The sequence below is a fragment of the Lampris incognitus genome, chromosome 7 (genome assembly GCF_029633865.1).
Source record: "Lampris incognitus isolate fLamInc1 chromosome 7, fLamInc1.hap2, whole genome shotgun sequence".
Lineage (NCBI taxonomy): Eukaryota > Metazoa > Chordata > Actinopteri > Lampriformes > Lampridae > Lampris > Lampris incognitus.
In genome coordinates, this window is record NC_079217.1 from 5,977,228 (window position 1) to 5,994,726 (window position 17,499).

At 44.1% G+C, this 17,499-nt stretch overlaps 1 protein-coding gene across 1 annotated transcript in view; it reads right to left on the reverse strand.

The window, feature by feature from the left end:
• Positions 1 to 34: 34 nt before the first annotated feature.
• slc47a3 (solute carrier family 47 member 3) overlaps positions 35 to 17,499 on the reverse strand; it is a 21,428-nt gene continuing 3,963 nt past the window's right edge. The window contains exons 2-17 of the mRNA XM_056283670.1: positions 11,959 to 12,060; positions 11,780 to 11,848; positions 11,278 to 11,426; positions 11,125 to 11,167; positions 10,948 to 10,992; positions 10,083 to 10,180; positions 8,374 to 8,471; positions 7,730 to 7,843; positions 7,555 to 7,622; positions 7,322 to 7,430; positions 5,793 to 5,868; positions 4,176 to 4,245; positions 3,942 to 4,074; positions 3,147 to 3,241; positions 2,996 to 3,038; positions 35 to 1,737 (exon numbers count right to left, since the gene is read on the reverse strand). Of these exons, the coding sequence (XP_056139645.1) occupies positions 1,526 to 1,737; positions 2,996 to 3,038; positions 3,147 to 3,241; positions 3,942 to 4,074; positions 4,176 to 4,245; positions 5,793 to 5,868; positions 7,322 to 7,430; positions 7,555 to 7,622; positions 7,730 to 7,843; positions 8,374 to 8,471; positions 10,083 to 10,180; positions 10,948 to 10,992; positions 11,125 to 11,167; positions 11,278 to 11,426; positions 11,780 to 11,848; positions 11,959 to 12,060 (1,524 nt within the window). The 3' untranslated portion in view covers positions 35 to 1,525. The remainder of the gene's footprint in view (positions 1,738 to 2,995; positions 3,039 to 3,146; positions 3,242 to 3,941; positions 4,075 to 4,175; positions 4,246 to 5,792; positions 5,869 to 7,321; positions 7,431 to 7,554; positions 7,623 to 7,729; positions 7,844 to 8,373; positions 8,472 to 10,082; positions 10,181 to 10,947; positions 10,993 to 11,124; positions 11,168 to 11,277; positions 11,427 to 11,779; positions 11,849 to 11,958; positions 12,061 to 17,499) is intronic.

Genomic DNA, 17,499 nt, shown 5'->3' on the forward strand with positions numbered 1-17,499 from the left:
CCCATACTAAAGTGTTACCCATTGATCTATTTTAACCTGACTTAACCTCTAACCTTAACTTAACCTAACCTTAACTTAACTTAGCTATCTTGCAGTGATTGAAAAATGACTCTGTGACGGTATCAGCAGTCACTCGCCACAGGACTAGATGAGCTGCACCGAGAGATGCTCGTGAAGGGCGAAGGGCGAAGGGCAGACTAAACCATTTTGCACTTTTTGTTAGGGGTGAGAGGGGCCTCAGAGAGGGGTGAGAGGGGCCTCAGAGAGGGGTGAGAGGGAACTCAGAGAGGGGTGAGAGGGGCCTCAGAGAGCCTCCACTGTTTTCTTTAAGTCCCTCGAACGATGTATTGAGCCAATTTTAACTGAAGTTATGACACTAATTAGTTAGAAATAACCTAATGCTGAGGCTCATTAATATTCATACACACCAACAAGCTCAGTGCAACAATGTATTTGAGGCAATGGACTTTTATGTTAATTTACATGACGGCCTGTACATTCACAGCTGCTTTATCGTACATTTCTATTAATAAAGTGTCGCAGGGAAGTCATAATGTAAAGCATCTTTCCAGCAGTCGGGCAATCGTTACATGACGCTAATTGAGGATGGCCTTGAACTTGTGAATATTAATTCGCGAACATACCTAATTTGCAGTTGTTGGGTTTTGGTTTTTTTTACACAAAATAAAAGGGATGGCTACCTCTGAATAATTCAGCAATTTGCAAGAATATGTAAGACCACCTCACAATTATATGGACAATAGTAAAATACATATTTACTGGTGTAAATGGCTGTTGGAGGGGGGGGGGGGGTTCCTCTCAATAGAGTCCAAGCTGTTCTGCATCCCCCATGTGCTTTGTCCAACACCCAATTAAGGTTTTTTAAAGTGGGGGGTAACTGAGCTCAAATCTGTGTTTTGGGATACCCATACCCCAGGAAAACATACCAGTAACCACCCAGCCAATTCTGTATGATTAAACATGTTGCGAAGTATATAAAACAAAGCTTCCGAAACGTGTAAAAATCTGCAGCGTCCACAGGTTCCAGACTCTGGGGGCGTGGCACCGTGGCACCGAAATCGATGCAAAGGGAGACGGCGACGACGCCAAGCCAGCCGGAACCGAAAATCAAGAAAGGAAAACGGGAAAAATACCCAAAACCGGTCTAACCCGGCAAATCAGTTCTATACATGGTTCAACACATTTTAACATGTCAACAGCGATACATCTCCCACATTTATAAAGCATTTTGAAGCAAATCTGTCAATTTGGTTACCCTGCTCTTTAAGCCCTGGATAAGCAGGCGGATGCTGGTGGTGTCAGTACTGGTGTGCCGTAAGCCACACCAGTACTGGTGTGCCGTAAGCCACACTGGTACTGGTGTGCCGTAAGCCACACTAGCACCATATCCATGCCCACAAACAGCACAGGCCACACTGCAGTCCCCGGCGTCACAACCAGGGCTGGTGGCTGAGTTGCTCCTCCAATCAGAAACGAGCTTCACTCAGACGGAGCAAATCTCGGCTCACGTCACCAGGTTAGTGATTAAGAGGTTGGTGATAATTCCGGCAGCTAAGATGAAGAGCGTCCCAGCCAGGGCCAGACCCCTACGCAGCACCAGATCCCTGTTGGAGAGCCGCTTCTCCGCTGCTTGGGCGGCCGCTTCATTCGCCGCCTCGCTCAGCTCCACCGTATCTGTGTGGCCCTCGGAGAAGCCGGGGCCATGTTGGCCGGCACCTGTACACACAGACGCACACACACCAACGCAACATTCTGAAATTGTTCACTCGGGAAAGTGAGAATGAGTAAATGTCCATCTTATCCATCCCTTATCTGAACCGCTTATCCTGCTCTCAGGGTGGCGGGGATGCTGGAGCCTGTCCCAGCAGTCACTGGGCGGCAGGCGGGGAGACACCCTGGACAGGCCGCCGGGCCGTCACAGATGAGTAAATGTGTGTCACTTATGTAAGAAAAATGGATGTATTGGGGTTTGAGTGGAGAATACGGAAGAGCCTTTTACTCGGGGCGCCGAGTCAAACTTGCAGAATTTCTTCTGTGGTCTTTATATCTGCGGTACGGTTTCCGCCGTGACACCGAACACCAAACGGGCTGGACGCTGCACCCGATAGGCGCGCTGCCCTCCCCTCCTGTACACCGGACCGGAGCCCAGGACGAAGAGCAAGCGGGCCCGCCTATCACATGAGCAAGCTGTAATTAAAATTAATACGCACAGCTGAGTATTTGGAGTAGGCCTAAAACGATAATATTCGTCACTCCCAGTGAAAATCTCAGCATCTTCAGCTCCGCCACCTCCACCTCCAGCTCCACCTCCCGTCTCTTCATCAGTGCCACTGTCTCCAGACCATACAACATAGCTGGTCTCGCTACCATCTTGTAAACCTTCCCTTTAACTCTTGCTGGTACCCTTCTGTCGCAAATCACTCCTGACACCCTTCTCCACCCACTCCACCCTGCCTGCACTCTCTCCTTCACCTCTCTCCTGCACTCCCCGTTACTTTGAACAGTCGACCCCCAAGTATTTAAACTCGTCCACCTTCGTCACCTCCACTCCTTGCATCCTCACCCTTCCACCGTCCTCCCTCTCATTCACACAGGTATTGCTCCTACTGACTTTCATCCCTCTTCTCTCCAGTGCATACCTCCACCTCTCCGGGCTCTCCTCCACCTGCACCCTACTCTCACGACAGATCACAGTGTCATCCGCGAACATCCTAGTCCACGGAGACTCCTGCCTGATCTCGTCCGTCGACCTGGCCATCACCGTTGCGAACAAGAATATTCACAATAACGTGTGTGCAAAACCAAGCTGTGACTCATCAAGCGTCCGTCTCTTCGCACTGGCGGTAATATAACGTATGTACCTTCTCACGACTTATAGGTGAGGCCTGTGGTGAACTGGGTCGTGGTGGTCTGCCGTTTTAAAAAAGTGGGCCCCCCAGAAGCAAAGTTGGGGGAGACAGAGAGTATGTCTTACTTGTTTCCGTAGAGTCGGCGTGTGCTCCAGCTCTGATCTGAGCCTGGAAGGAAGAAGAGGTTGTTGTTGTTGGTTTTGTTTTTTACTTTTCAGTGAGAGGAAGCCTAAAGGCATTAAGAGTGGATCAGGGTGCGTGTCTCTCACGGCTGACCTCTGCCGTGGCTTTCTTCCAGTTCATTCTGATCAGGTACAGGATCAGGACGGCGGACTGCAGGAACACGCACACAAACATGCCGATCCACAGGCCTAGAGAAGAAACGAGTCTGTCCTGCTTTAAACAACACAACAAACACTGATATCCTGCTTTATAACACAAAACAAACACTGATGTCGACATGAAGAGGATAAAGCCTACAGGCCTCTGACACCTTGTCCAAACAGCAGGAATGTAGTGATACTGAATGCAAGCCAAGGTGTTATCCAGAGAGAGACCTTTGGATCTAATTGGAAAAAGAAATAAATAAATAATTCTAGGGCGTCCGGGTGGCTTGGCGGTCTAGTCCGTTGCCTACCAACACGGGGATCACCGGTTCAAATCCCCGTGTTACCTCCGACTTGGTCGGGCGTCCCTACGGACACAATTGGCCGTGTCTACGGGTGGGGAGCAGAATGTGGGTGTGTGTCCTGGTCTCTGCACTAGCGCCTCCTCTGGTCAGTCGGGGGGGGGGGGAATAGCGTGATCCTCCCACACGCTACGTCCCCCTGGTGAAACTCCTCACTGTCAGGTGAAAAGAAGCGGCTGGCGACTCCGCATGTATGGGAGGAGGCATGTGGGAGTCTGCAGCCCCTCCCCGGATCGGCAGAGGGGGGGTGGAGCGGGGAACAGGATGGCTCAGAGAGCAGCGTGATTGGCCAGGGGGGCAAAATCCCCCCCCCCCCAAAAAAAAAGCTTAATAAGACAACAATGTTGGAAAAAACAGTTTAATGTTGACAACAACTCGATTACCTTTGATTCCCAATTTGGCAGCAAACATCAGAGACAATCCGACTGGCAAGGCAACGCCGTAATAGCCCACGACGTTGCAAACTGCCCCAACTCTCTGCTTGCCTGCCCCATATATGATGCTGTCCAAGGCCACCTAGACGAGCAGGGAGAGGGGGCATGGTTACACCGGGGTGCTGGATATTTTGAACTTCAGTGAAACTTCAAACGCAGTAATGCGCGTGCCGAGCTACTCACCGATAACCCCTCCAGGAAGAGAAACGGAGCGTATAAACGGATGACCTCAGCAACCCGTTCTCTGATTTGTCTGGTGGGACGGAAAAAGACCAAATCAACTGAAAGCCACAGTTTGGTATTGTAACCCGCACGTGTAAATAGACTCGCTTAGCCCTCGGCGAACGGGCCGGGCCCTCTAGTCCAGTGTTTCTCAACCCGGTCCTCGAGGACCCCCTATCCTGCATATTTTCTTTGCAACCCTGAATAGATAAACTGTTTGTAGTTATTCAACCAATCAGCAATGAATTTTTGTCAGATGTTGCACACCTTGCATAATTAAGTGCTGCGAGATGATTGGTCGAGTAAGTACAAGCGGGCCTACCTATGCAGGGTTACAATGAAAATCTGCAGGATAGGGGGTCTCCTTGAGGACTGGGTTGAGAAACACTGCTCTAGTCGACTGGTTAACGTACTCGCCCGCGGTGCGGGATACACGGGTTCGGCCGGGGACGCCCTTCCCCGAAGGAAGGGGGCAATATCATCACAAGAAAGATGGGTTTATGCAAATTGTATGCAGCATGCACTATTTAGCATACTCGTTACTTTATACCCTCTATAATCCAGTAGAGTTGGATCAGTTCATCTGGACACCACGTTTAGTGGGAGAAACGTTTCATCAGTGACCTCTTCCGGCTCCGCTGGCTGCAGGTGTCCCCACCCTGATAAACAACACAGTGACCTTTTTTGTTGTTGTTTTTTTGGGGCGGCACGGTGGCGCAGTGGTCAGCGCTGTCGCCTCCCAGCAAGAATGTCCTGGGTTCGAACCCCGGGGGTTGTCCAACCTTGGGGGTCATCCCAGGTCCTTTCTGTGTGGAGTTTGCATGTTTCCCCCGTGTCTGCGGTGGCTTTCCCCCGGGTGCTTCGGTCCCCCCCCCCCCCCCCACCATCAAAAAGACATGCATGTTAGGGGTAATACTCCTGTCTGGGCCCCCTTACCGAGGCGTGGCAAGACGACCCGGAGTTGGACCCCGGGCGCTGCTCCTAGCTACAAGGCTAGGATGGGTTAGCGTGATTTCCCTACTGGGATCATCGAAGTATATCAAAATCAAAATGGAAAAAATCTATAGCGACCGAAACCGGCAGTCGGTTTCATATGCAAATTGCTGTGACCGTTCACCGAGAGCTGCAACTGCACATGAAACCGATCACCGGTTTCGGTCGCCATGCCGTGTATTGTTTATAAGGGTGGGGCTCCTGAGAGATGAGGCGTTTCTCCCACTAAAGGTTGTGTGTCCGGATGGACCGATCCAACGTCCCGTTATTTCCTTGCGTGGGTTATTAAGCGTCAAGACTCTTTATAAACGTTAGACTTGTGCCTCATGGGCACTGCTTCTGCACACCTCGGGCTTCTCCACCTCTGGTTAATATGTAAAAGGGGGTATGGGAGTAAAGTTCACTTCCGTGTCAGTCTGCCGTGGAAACGGTGAAAGGTCATTTCGGTTTTCCATTATCTTTGGCAGACGCGGGCGGCGTGACGCAACACGGCCTCGGAAGCGAGCGCATCGCAGCTGGTTTTACAGGTACCGGTTGTGCTGCCGGGACGAGCCGAACAGCACAGAAACCGGAGGCGTGACTCACGTGTCGTATGTGAAGACATAAGCTACGTAGTCCTTCAGGCTGCCGAGGAGAACCGAAAAGCACACGGACACTGACCCTGGGGCAAAAGAGGCAAGCGCACAACAAGATTACCGGCTGTCACGTCCGACACAGCCACAAATGTTCAAACGCTGTCGTCTTGACTCCCGTTAAACTTCTATCAACTCTTAAAGGGTAGGCCAGGCTCAAAAGGGCGGTTTCTGCCCCTGTCCTACCCTGGTTCCACTTCTAAAAGTTCTCTGTTTATAGAAATCATTAGTATATAGATAGGTAGATAGATATAGATATATAGTTTTTTGGGGGGGGGGGCAGTTTCCCCTTTTTCTCCCCAGTTGTATCCAGCCGATCACCCCTCTGCCGATCAAGGGGGGGCTGCAGACTACCCCGTGCCTCCTCCCATACATGTGGAGTCGCAGGCCGCGTCTTTCACCTGACAGTGAGGAGTTTCGCCAGGGGGACGTAGCGCGTGGGAGGACCACGCTATTCCCCCCCAGTTCCCCCTCCCCCCTGAACAGGCGCCCCCGACCGACCAGAGGAGGCGCTAGTGCAGTGACCAGGACACACACCCACATCCGGCTCCCCACCCGCAGACACGGCCAATTGTGTCTGTAGGGACGCCCGACCAAGCCGGAGGTAACATGGGGATTCGAACCGGTGATCTCCATGTTGGTAGGCAACGGAATAGACCGCCACGCCACCCGGACACCCCGGTATATATATTTTTATATATGTTTTTATATAAATCAACAGTATATAACGTATATTATATCATATAGTATATTATAAAGTTCCTGTGATGGACTGGAGGCCCGTCCAGGGTGTCTCCCCGCCTGCCGCCCAATGACTGCTGGGATAGAGTCCAGCATCCCCGTAACCCTGAGTAGGATAAGCGGTTTGGATCATGGATGGAATTATTCATGTAAAAACACATCAATGTGTTGCACAGACATGTTATTCAAACACACTCATTAAATTGACGGGTGTGCTAACCTGCGCAGAACAGGCAGGGTGGAGTGGGTGGAGAAGAGTGTCAGGAGTGACTCGCGGCAGAAGGGTACCAGCAAGAGTTAAAGGGAAGGTTTACAAGATGGTAGTGAGACCAGCTATGTTATATGGTCTGGATACAGTGGCACTAATGAAAAGACAGGAGGTGGAGCTGGAGGTGGCAGAGTTGAAGATAAGATTTTCTTTGGGGTGACGAAGAAGGACAGGATTAGGAAGGAGTATATTAGAGGGACAGCTCAGGTTGGACGGTTTGGAGACAAAGCAAGAGAGGCGAGATTGAGATGGCTTGGACCTGTGTGGAGGAGAGATGCTGGGTATACTGGGAGAAGGATGCTGAATATGGAGCTGCCGGGGGACGGGGGGGGGGGTAGAGGAAGGCCAAAGAGGAGGTTTACGGATGTGGTGAGGGAGGACGTGCGGGTGGCTGGCGTGACAGAGGAAGATGCAGAGGACAGGAAGAGATGGAAACGACCCCTAACGGGAGCAACCAAAAGAGGAAGACTAACCTGCACAGAATATGGCCAGCTTTGCGGACAGCTTGGCTTGCGCCGTATCTCCAGCTCCGAGGGCGTTTCCTACTCTCACAGTGCCCGCCACACCGAACCCAGCGGGGAACTGATAAAAAGAACCCCGCATTAACCCACAATTGCCCTGCACACGTGATCAGATGTTAAAGGTTGAACATAGGTGCTGCATTTGGCAAAGCAAGGAATATATTGCTGCACACTGAATAATTCACCATGTATGCAATGCTGGTCAGTTCGAATACGACTGCCTGGGCTCCAAGTTCCACCTCACTTATGAGACCTGTCAACGGGAGTCGGGTGTTAGAGACTGGAATAAGTCTGATTTACAAAAGAAAGGGGGGGAAAAAAGTGCATCCTTTGAAAGTGGAAGATAGCCTGCCAGTCTACCTGCCAGAAAACTTCCAATCTCATAGGTCCACCATTCAACACAGAGCATGACCATGCCGGGGATGGCCAGGTGGATAAAGCTGCCCCAATCCTGCAGGCACTCTTTGGACCAGCCTGCGGGGAATCAGTTAATCAATCAGTATCTATCAATTAATCAATCAGTCTATCTATGTCTGTCTAAAGTTGGCACAAAAAGTAAGGAAATGCGTGTTTGGTAGATGATGTCTTTGTTGTAACGATGCTTCTTGGCAATTAATCTTATATCAGGCAGCTGACGGTCAGCACCTGGGGCACCAGGAGCTCAAAACAAGAGTCAATAGCAGCAGCAAAACAAGCTGTTTGGCATTGGCAGAGAAGATTTGGCACATTTTTCATGGGCGCAACCCACATGCTCAGCTCTGCTGCTCATCCCACAAATGCCTGTTCCTTACACATGTGGCGCCATTTAAAAGGGAAATAAACAGGCTTTCCGACGGTATGAGATTTATTGCCAAGAAGCGTCGTTACAACAAAGAAATCATCTACCAAACACGCATTTCCCTACTTTTTGTGCTAAGTATATTTGAATGTATTTCCTTAAACCACACATTAAGTACAAATAATGGAATTCAAGGTCCCTCATTGAGAGAAATGGAGCCACTCACCTCCCCAGGTGGCCTTATGAAGACCTTTCCACATGATGTAGGCGTAGAGTAGCCCAGCCAGGGAGAACTGGGAGATGGTGTTGGCCAAAGCAGAGCCTCTGTAAAGAATATTTTACGATATGCTCTCAGTGCCGCGAGCTTTTTTTACGTTATCTGCAGATCAGGTGACACTCCTTTCCCCAATAAACCATCTACCATTGTAGAGGAACTTCTGTCCCTAAACCTTCACCAGAACGGCTCTAGTGCTCAGAGATACTCTTCAGTAAATAATATTAACATGCCCTCTTTGGTTAACATGGGAACCATTAGGGAACAAGACCTCGACGGCCCTCTTTCCGAGGATATGTGTGAGGCGGTATTAAAGCAAGTGCATAGATCTTCCCCGTGCTGTAGACCCGGTCTCATCCGGTTCACGACAGTCCATCGCTCCCACCTCTCTAAAGCTAAACTGGCAAGAGTATATCCTAACATAGACCCCACTTGTGAGAGATGCAAAACGGCCCCAGCTGGTGTATTTCACATGTGTTGGGGCCTGCCCAGCCTCTGTGCCTTCTGGGAGGCAGCGTTCAGATCTCTGAGCGAAGCATATGGTGCTGCTGTTGATCTGCAACCCAGTCATGCCTCGGGTCTGGACCTGCAGGTCATGCCAGATGGCTGAAAGATGTACCGTTTCACCTAAACTTGGTTGAAATGATACCCTGCAAGGGAGTAACTCCAGATTTTATGGAGGTATGGAGACCTTTTTTATTTGGTAACTCGGCAGGGCGGTCAGGTAGTGCAGTGGTCTATTCCGCTGCCTACCAACACGGGGCATCGCCGGTTCGAATCCCCGCGTTACCGCCGGCTTGGTCGGGCGTCGCTCCAGACACAGCTGGCCGTGTCTGCGAGTGGGAAGCCGGATGTGGGTGTGTGTCCTGGTCGCTGCACTAGCGTCTCCTCTGGTCAGCCGGGGCACCCGTTCAGGGGGGGAGGGGAACTGGGGGGAATGGCGTGATCCTCCCATGCAATACGTCCCCCTGGTGAAACTCCTCACGGTCAGGGGAAAAGAAGTGGCTGGCGACTCCACGTGTATCAGAGGAGGCATGTGGTAGTCTGCAGCCCTCCCCGGGTTGGTGGAGGTGGTGGAGCAGTGACCGGTATGGCTTGGAAGAGCGGTGTAATTGGACGGATACAATTGGGGAGAAAAGGGGGGGGGGAATCCCCCCTCCTAAAAAAAAAAGAAGAGCAAAATGATAAATAATTTGGTAAGTTGCAGGATATTGATGACTGGGACGACCAAACCTAGAAACTAGGTTACACCTCTGGGTTGGTATCGTCTACTCTGACTGTGATAGGATTGGTACCCCAGTATAGCTCTCTCTGAATAAGGTGTACTGTATGATGTTTGTCTGTTTGTTTGAATGTCTTTAAATCTGTGAGATTTAAACTTGTGAGAAAGCATTTACAGTCCTGTAAGGCGGTGTCTCTCCTCAAGGACCCCCTATCCTGCATATTTTCTTTGCAACCCTGAATAGGTACCGGTTTGTAGTTATTCAACCAATCAGCAATGAATTTTGTCAGATGTTGCACACCTTGCATAATTAAGTGCTGCGAGATGATTGGTCGAGTAAGTACAAGCAGGGCTGCCTATGCAGGGTTACAATGAAAATCTGCAGGATAGGGGGTCCTTGAGGACTGGGTTGGGAAACACTGCTGTAAGGGATACTCACGCTACTCCCATGTTGAGCCCATGGAGAAAGATGTAATTGGTGAGAGCGTTCAGGCCATTAACCACGACCCCTGTGATGACCTGGGGCCATATGATGCCCTGCAGACGAGAGGAATACCGTCAGCTTACGAGTCCGGCGCTAAGATCTCCTTAGCTTTGCTCATGTGACCACTGGAACTGCTCCGACGCATAACAGACACAACACCGACTCGCGTGAGCGTTTTCTGGAATATCTAGTAGTACATGTTATCCAAAATGTATGTTGTGAATCTTGCGCCATCAAATTATGTGCAATCCACAATCTGCTGTCAATTCAAAATCACAAATCGTCAAAGTTATGCCATAGTTACTTTTTCCGTCTTTTGCATTTCAAGTCCATTGTAATTATGTTATCCTCTTACAATGTTGTATTGTGTAAATTGCGTAAACACAACATCCATTGCCCGTTGTCCATCTTGGGAGAGAGATCCCTCCCCTGTTGCTCTCCCTGAGCTTTCTTTCTATTTTTTCTTCCCGTTAAAGGTTTTTTTTTAGGGAGTTGTCCCTTATCCGATGAGAGGGTCAGGATGTTGTGTTGCTGTTAAGCCCTCTGAGGCAAATTTGTAATTTGTGATATTGGGCTATACAAATAAAATTGATTTGATTTGATTATATAAAAATATATATAAAATGATATTTTATAAAATATAGAATTGACAGCAGGACAAAACGTTCTCTTCTTTCTGTTTATAACACATTTGCGGTTTTTTTTTGTCCGAAAACACAAAACTACAAAATGTAACCTTTAAAAGTTGTGTGTAATTACTTATGATGACACTTATTTATATATATATATATATACATGCTACATGTTACTAACTACTCACCTGGTTCTGTAGATATTTTGACTCTAGCGAATAGAAGAATGTGGCCTGGAAAATTTAACACAATCCATCTCTGGCCTGAACATATTCAGGAAAACAACACTTTTACACAGAGGGCCGGTTAAACATATACACATGTTTCTTTTGATATTTGCATTATGCTGGGATGGATTTACTCACGGGGAGTGCTGGCATAAAAATCTTCACGTACATCTGAGACAGCCTGAGAAATAAAGGTGTGTCAGAGGCGGTGAGGCTGAATCCCTTGTGGCTCGACAGCACTTTCTAAAAATGCACTCGGGAGACGGCGGCGCAACAAGCAAACTGTCCCACCTGGCCACCTCTGGAGTCTGTCTGACAGCCAGCAGGATGGATTCCGTGTTAACGAGGATAGCCCAGCAGGGGAAGCAGGCCAGCATCAGAACGAGGATGCCCCTCTGCAGAATGACCCCGACCCTGAGGAGGTTACCGGCCCCGTAGGTCTACAGCCAGAAAGAAAACATCTCCATTACGTTAAAAAAAAACAATCTCAACAAATCACATTTGTATTCTAGTAAATTTCATTAAGCTACATGTCTACACTAAGTCGCTAAGGAAATGTAGAAATATTACTCTTCTCTCTCGCAGGGGCGTATTGAGTGTGGTGTGTGTTGTATATACGACATCATATCTGCGGATTGCCGTGTTGTGTTGTCGTTCTGTGTCGAGTACACTGAGAGAGCCACGAAACCGGAGTCCCATTCCATGTGTATGTGTAAACCTACATGGCCAATAAACATGATTGTGATTCTGATACTCCAGGGGCCTTTTCGGTGTGCAAGGCCAGTGCTCGCACCTGTGATATCAGGGTGTCGCACGCTGATGATAAACCGTAGCCAACAGAAATGCCCGTTACGTTGACAACCTGCGGGAGCAGAGCAAAGGTCAAGGAGTGGCTCACCACTACGGCCGGTTTGCTCGTTGCAAAACTGTTGTGAAGAAGTCTTTATCGTTGGCGTTGCGAATCCAACTTACCGCGATGGCCAGAGTCACCGCTGCCAGCTCCGTCTTCCCCAGATGGCCGCAGAAAATGGAACTGACAAAACTCACCAAAGACACCATGAGCCGGGCCATAACCTAACGAGAAAAATTACACTTTAATGAAGGGAAAAGAAAAAAAGTTAATTCTTGAGAGCATGATGAAATATTATTTATTTATTTATTTGTTATATTGTGTGACTGTTCCTTTAGCCCTGGGCCAAAAGCCCAACAGTGGGGCTGATGTAAAAAAATGTTGAACAAAGACAGTCTGCTGATTTAGGCTCCTAAAGATGTTTCTCGCCACTGTGCTGACACCTTGTCAAAATAAAATGAAAAATTAACTAATTACTTTTTTTAACTCTTTTTTTGGATTGTAAATATTGTTTTGCAAACAAGGCAGGGGAAATGTAAGTTCAAACTGGTGTTTCTTTGGCATGCTGCTTTGTTTGTGAAATCATGTGCATCGTCTATAAAGGGCCAAAAAAAACCATTTTAACAATCTTCATATTGATATCTTGTTACTGTTTTTTTTAAAGAACTTTATTAACAAAAGTGAACAAAACTAGTATACAACAATGTCAATCAACAATAGTCACATTATTAAATGTATACAACATTAACACATGTATTATCATAAACATTAACATAAATACGCCAGGGGGATTGTATAAAGTAAAACAAATAAATTACACACTTAACTTAAATATTTTGAAAATCATAAAGTGCTTATATGTTTTTACAGCTTTTTTGTTTTCACTATCAGATATTGCTGAAATATATTGTTTGATATACGCAGACGGCTCAGGAAAATTAGGTTTCTCGTTAGAGAATTTAGATCTGTGAATATAAAATTTTGTTAAGATAATTAGCAAATTGATTAAATAATACTGAGAATCGAGGTTCCTGTCAAATTCAGTATATCCAAACAATACATTTTTCCAACTCGGGGTGAAATGAGGGTAAATATGATCAATAATCAAACGAGACAACCTACTCCACGGTTGTTTAGTGTGTGGGCAAGACCAGAATAAATGAACCAATGTTTAATTAAACAAACCACAGAGAGAACAACTCACATCAATGTCCTTAAGTCTCTGCAAATATTGATTAGTTGGATAGAGTCTATGAATCATTTTGAAAGATATTTCTTTTACTTTATCAGTCAAGAGGAACTTATGAGGTAAAAGCCAAATTTTTTCACCAACAAAGGCAGACCAATAAGATAAGGCAGAGGGTGAGCTAATAACATCTTGTTGAAACAGTTGACGAATAATCTTGTTTTTGTTCTTGGTGTTCCATGAAAAGCATGCTTTCCCAACAGCTGTTTCAGTTACATCTACTGATATAGGGAGATTAACATTCACATTAACACCTTTGAAAATTGAAACAATACCAGAGGGAACAGCATCAAAAAACAATAGAAAATCCTTTAGGTGTAACAGGGAATCTATAATGTTGAATGAATTCAACATAATTGTAAAGTTGCCCGTGTTGGTTGAACAACTGACTAATCAAAAGAATATTGTTGTCAAACCACTGTTTGAAAAAGATAGATTTGTTTTTATACAGCAAATATCTATTATTCCAAATAAAAAACCTGTGAGGAGAAAAGTTGTGTTTGTAAATCAGACACCATGCCAGGAACATTTGTTTGTGGAACGAAGAAAGTTTGAGGGGGATTTGTCAATGTTATAGTTACATACAGGCAAAAATTTAAGACCACCAATTGAAGAAAAGACAAAATGGGGAATGAAATTCCAAAGAGAAGATGGACATATAAGGTAACGTCTGATCCAATTTATTTTAAAGGTGTAATTTAGTGTGGAAAAGTCTAAAAAATGAAGGCCACCACTGTTGTATTCGCTCATCAGAACAGATTTCCTAAGATAATGGGTGCGGTTTTCCATACAAAACCAAATAATATTTTATCTATTGTTTTGCATATATGACTATCTATACCTAATGACAGTGCAGCATATGTTAATCTTGATATTCCTTCAGCCTTCGAGAGGAGAATTCGGCCCCTTAAAGAAAAGTCACGTGAGAGCCACAGATTGAATGTTTGTTTAGCTTCGTTAATTATTGGATTGAAGTTAGCGTTACATCTTTGGGATATCTTGTTACTGCCTTACGTTAAAGTAAATAGAATGACGACACACGCAACCCATGGCGTCATATCCGTTCTATTGCCCAAGCGCGGATATGACGTAAGCTACCCTCCGCGTCTGATCCGCAGTGCCGCCCTTCCGGCCTCTCCCGGAAGTAAAAGAATCTCATTTTAAAAATACTCCATAGGGTTTGACCCAGTTGCAGATTGTTTTAAGGAAAGGTTTAAATTTGAGGTGGATTCTTGGAAATGTTGTTATGCAACAGACGAAACTTTGGGGCGCATGTCCTTCTATTGTCCTGTGGCTAAAAGATTTTGGGTCATTTAAAAAATTGGATCTCACTTACGGTAAATGACATCCCTTTCTTTGACATTTCTCATATTTTGTTTTACATGGGTAACCTAAACTCGTCTATTTGTGATATCATTCATATTGTAACGTGCATGGATAGGTAGACACGTTAGCTCTGGGCTAACAGATCGGACCTTTTGGTCGAGCTGTTAGCGATATCTCCCGTGGTGCGGGAGATATGGGTTCGCGTCCCGGCTGCGGCAGTTCCTGTGGTTGCCCCCCCGAATTCGCTACAATATCATTATTCGGTAACACTTTAGTATGGGGAACGTAGTCACCATTGATTAGGTGCTTATTAGCATGCAAATTCGCAACATATTGGCTCTGAATTGGTCATTATTACGTACTCATTAATGCCTTATTCTGCATGGCCTTATTATACAGCCAGTAAGCCATTAACTATGAGTTTTCCCTCTATAACCTCAGAAGTATTGCTTATTAGTAGTACCATGTCAATATGCTTTGCTTAGTATGGCCTTTATAAGGTGGTAGTACCACGAGAAGAGTTATTCTGCCTTACTAACACTTAATGAATATGGTCTGTTCTTACATAACAAAACACAAAACTACAAGTGTTCATAGTGTGAAATGACTCTAAATTAAGTTTTTGTTACTTAGAATATGTTCCCCATACTAAAGTGACATCTTCCTCATTACTAATTCACTAGTAATTAAGTTTTTGTTACTTAGAATGTGTTCCCCATACTAAAGTGACATCTTGATCATTACTAATTCACTAGTAATTAAGTTTTTGTTACTTAGAATATATTCCCCATACTAAAGTGACATCTTGATCATTACTAATTCACTAGTAATTAAGTTGTTGTTACTTAAAATATGTTCCCCATACTAAAGTGACATCTTGATCATTACTAATTCACTAGTAATTAAGTTTTTGTTACTTAGAATATGTTCCCCATACTAAAGTGACATCTTGATCATTACTGATTCACTAGTAATTAAGTTGTTGTTACTTAGAATATGTTCCCCATACTAAAGTGACATCTTGATCATTACTAATTCACTAGTAATTAAGTTTTTGTTACTTAGAATATGTTCCCCATACTAAAGTGACATCTTGATCATTACTGATTCACTAGTAATTAAGTTTTTGTTACTCAGAATATGTTCCCCATACTAAAGTGACATCTTGATCATTACTAATTCACTAGTAATTAAGTTTTTGTTACTTAGCATATGTTCCCCATACTAAAGTGACATCTTGATCATTACTAATTCACTAGTAATTAAGTGTTTTTATGTTCCCCATACTAAAGTGACATCTTGATCATTACTAATTCACTAGTAATTAAGTTTTTGTTACTTAGCATATGTTCCCCATACTAAAGTGACATCTTGATCATTACTAATTCACTAGTAATTAAGTTTTTGTTACTTAGCATATGTTCCCCATACTAAAGTGACATGTTGATCATTACTAATTCACTAGTAATTAAGTTTTTGTTACTTAGAATATGTTCCCCATACTAAAGTGACATCTTGATCATTACTAATTCACTAGTAATTAAGTTTTTGTTACTTAGAATATATTCCCCATACTAAAGTGACATCTTGATCATTACTAATTCACTAGTAATTAAGTTTTTGTTACTTAGCATATGTTCCCCATACTAAAGTGACATCTTGATCATTACTAATTCACTAGTAATTAAGTTTTTGTTACTTAGAATATGTTCCCCATACTAAAGTGACATCTTGATCATTACTGATTCACTAGTAATTAAGTTTTTGTTACTTAGAATATGTTCCCCATACTAAAGTGACATCTTGATCATTACTAATTCACTAGTAATTAAGTTTTTGTTACTTAGAATATGTTCCCCATACTAAAGTGACATCTTGATCATTACTGATTCACTAGTAATTAAGTTTTTGTTACTTAGAATATGTTCCCCATACTAAAGTGACATCTTGATCATTACTAATTCACTAGTAATTAAGTTTTTGTTACTTAGCATATGTTCCCCATACTAAAGTGACATCTTGAGCATTACTAATTCACTAGTAATTAAGTGTTTTTATGTTTTCCATACTAAAGTGACATCTTGATCATTACTAATTCACTAGTAATTAAGTTTTTGTTACTTAGAATGTGTTCCCCATACTAAAGTGACATCTTGATCATTACTAATTCACTAGTAATTAAGTTTTTGTTACTTAGCATATGTTCCCCATACTAAAGTGACATCTTGATCATTACTAATTCACTAGTAATTAAGTGTTTTTATGTTCCCCATACTAAAGTGACATCTTGATCATTACTAATTCACTAGTAATTAAGTTTTTGTTACTTAGAATGTGTTCCCCATACTAAAGTGACATCTTGATCATTACTAATTCACTAGTAATTAAGTTGTTGTTACTTAGAATATGTTCCCCATACTAAAGTGACATCTTGATCATTACTAATTCACTAGTAATTAAGTTTTTGTTACTTAGAATATGTTCCCCATACTAAAGTGACATCTTGATCATTACTGATTCACTAGTAATTAAGTTTTTGTTACTCAGAATATGTTCCCCATACTAAAGTGACATCTTGATCATTACTAATTCACTAGTAATTAAGTTTTTGTTACTTAGCATATGTTCCCCATACTAAAGTGACATCTTGATCATTACTAATTCACTAGTAATTAAGTGTTTTTATGTTCCCCATACTAAAGTGACATCTTGATCATTACTAATTCACTAGTAATTAAGTTTTTGTTACTTAGCATATGTTCCCCATACTAAAGTGACATCTTGATCATTACTAATTCACTAGTAATTAAGTTTTTGTTACTTAGCATATGTTCCCCATACTAAAGTCACATGTTGATCATTACTAATTCACTAGTAATTAAGTTTTTGTTACTTAGAATATGTTCCCCATACTAAAGTGACATCTTGATCATTGCTAATTCACTAGTAATTAAGTTTTTGTTACTTAGAATATGTTCCCCATACTAAAGTGACATCCTGATCATTACTAATTCACTAGTAATTAAGTGTTTTTATGTTCCCCATACTAAAGTGTTACCCATTATTCTTATGGATAAATAACGTATTCATT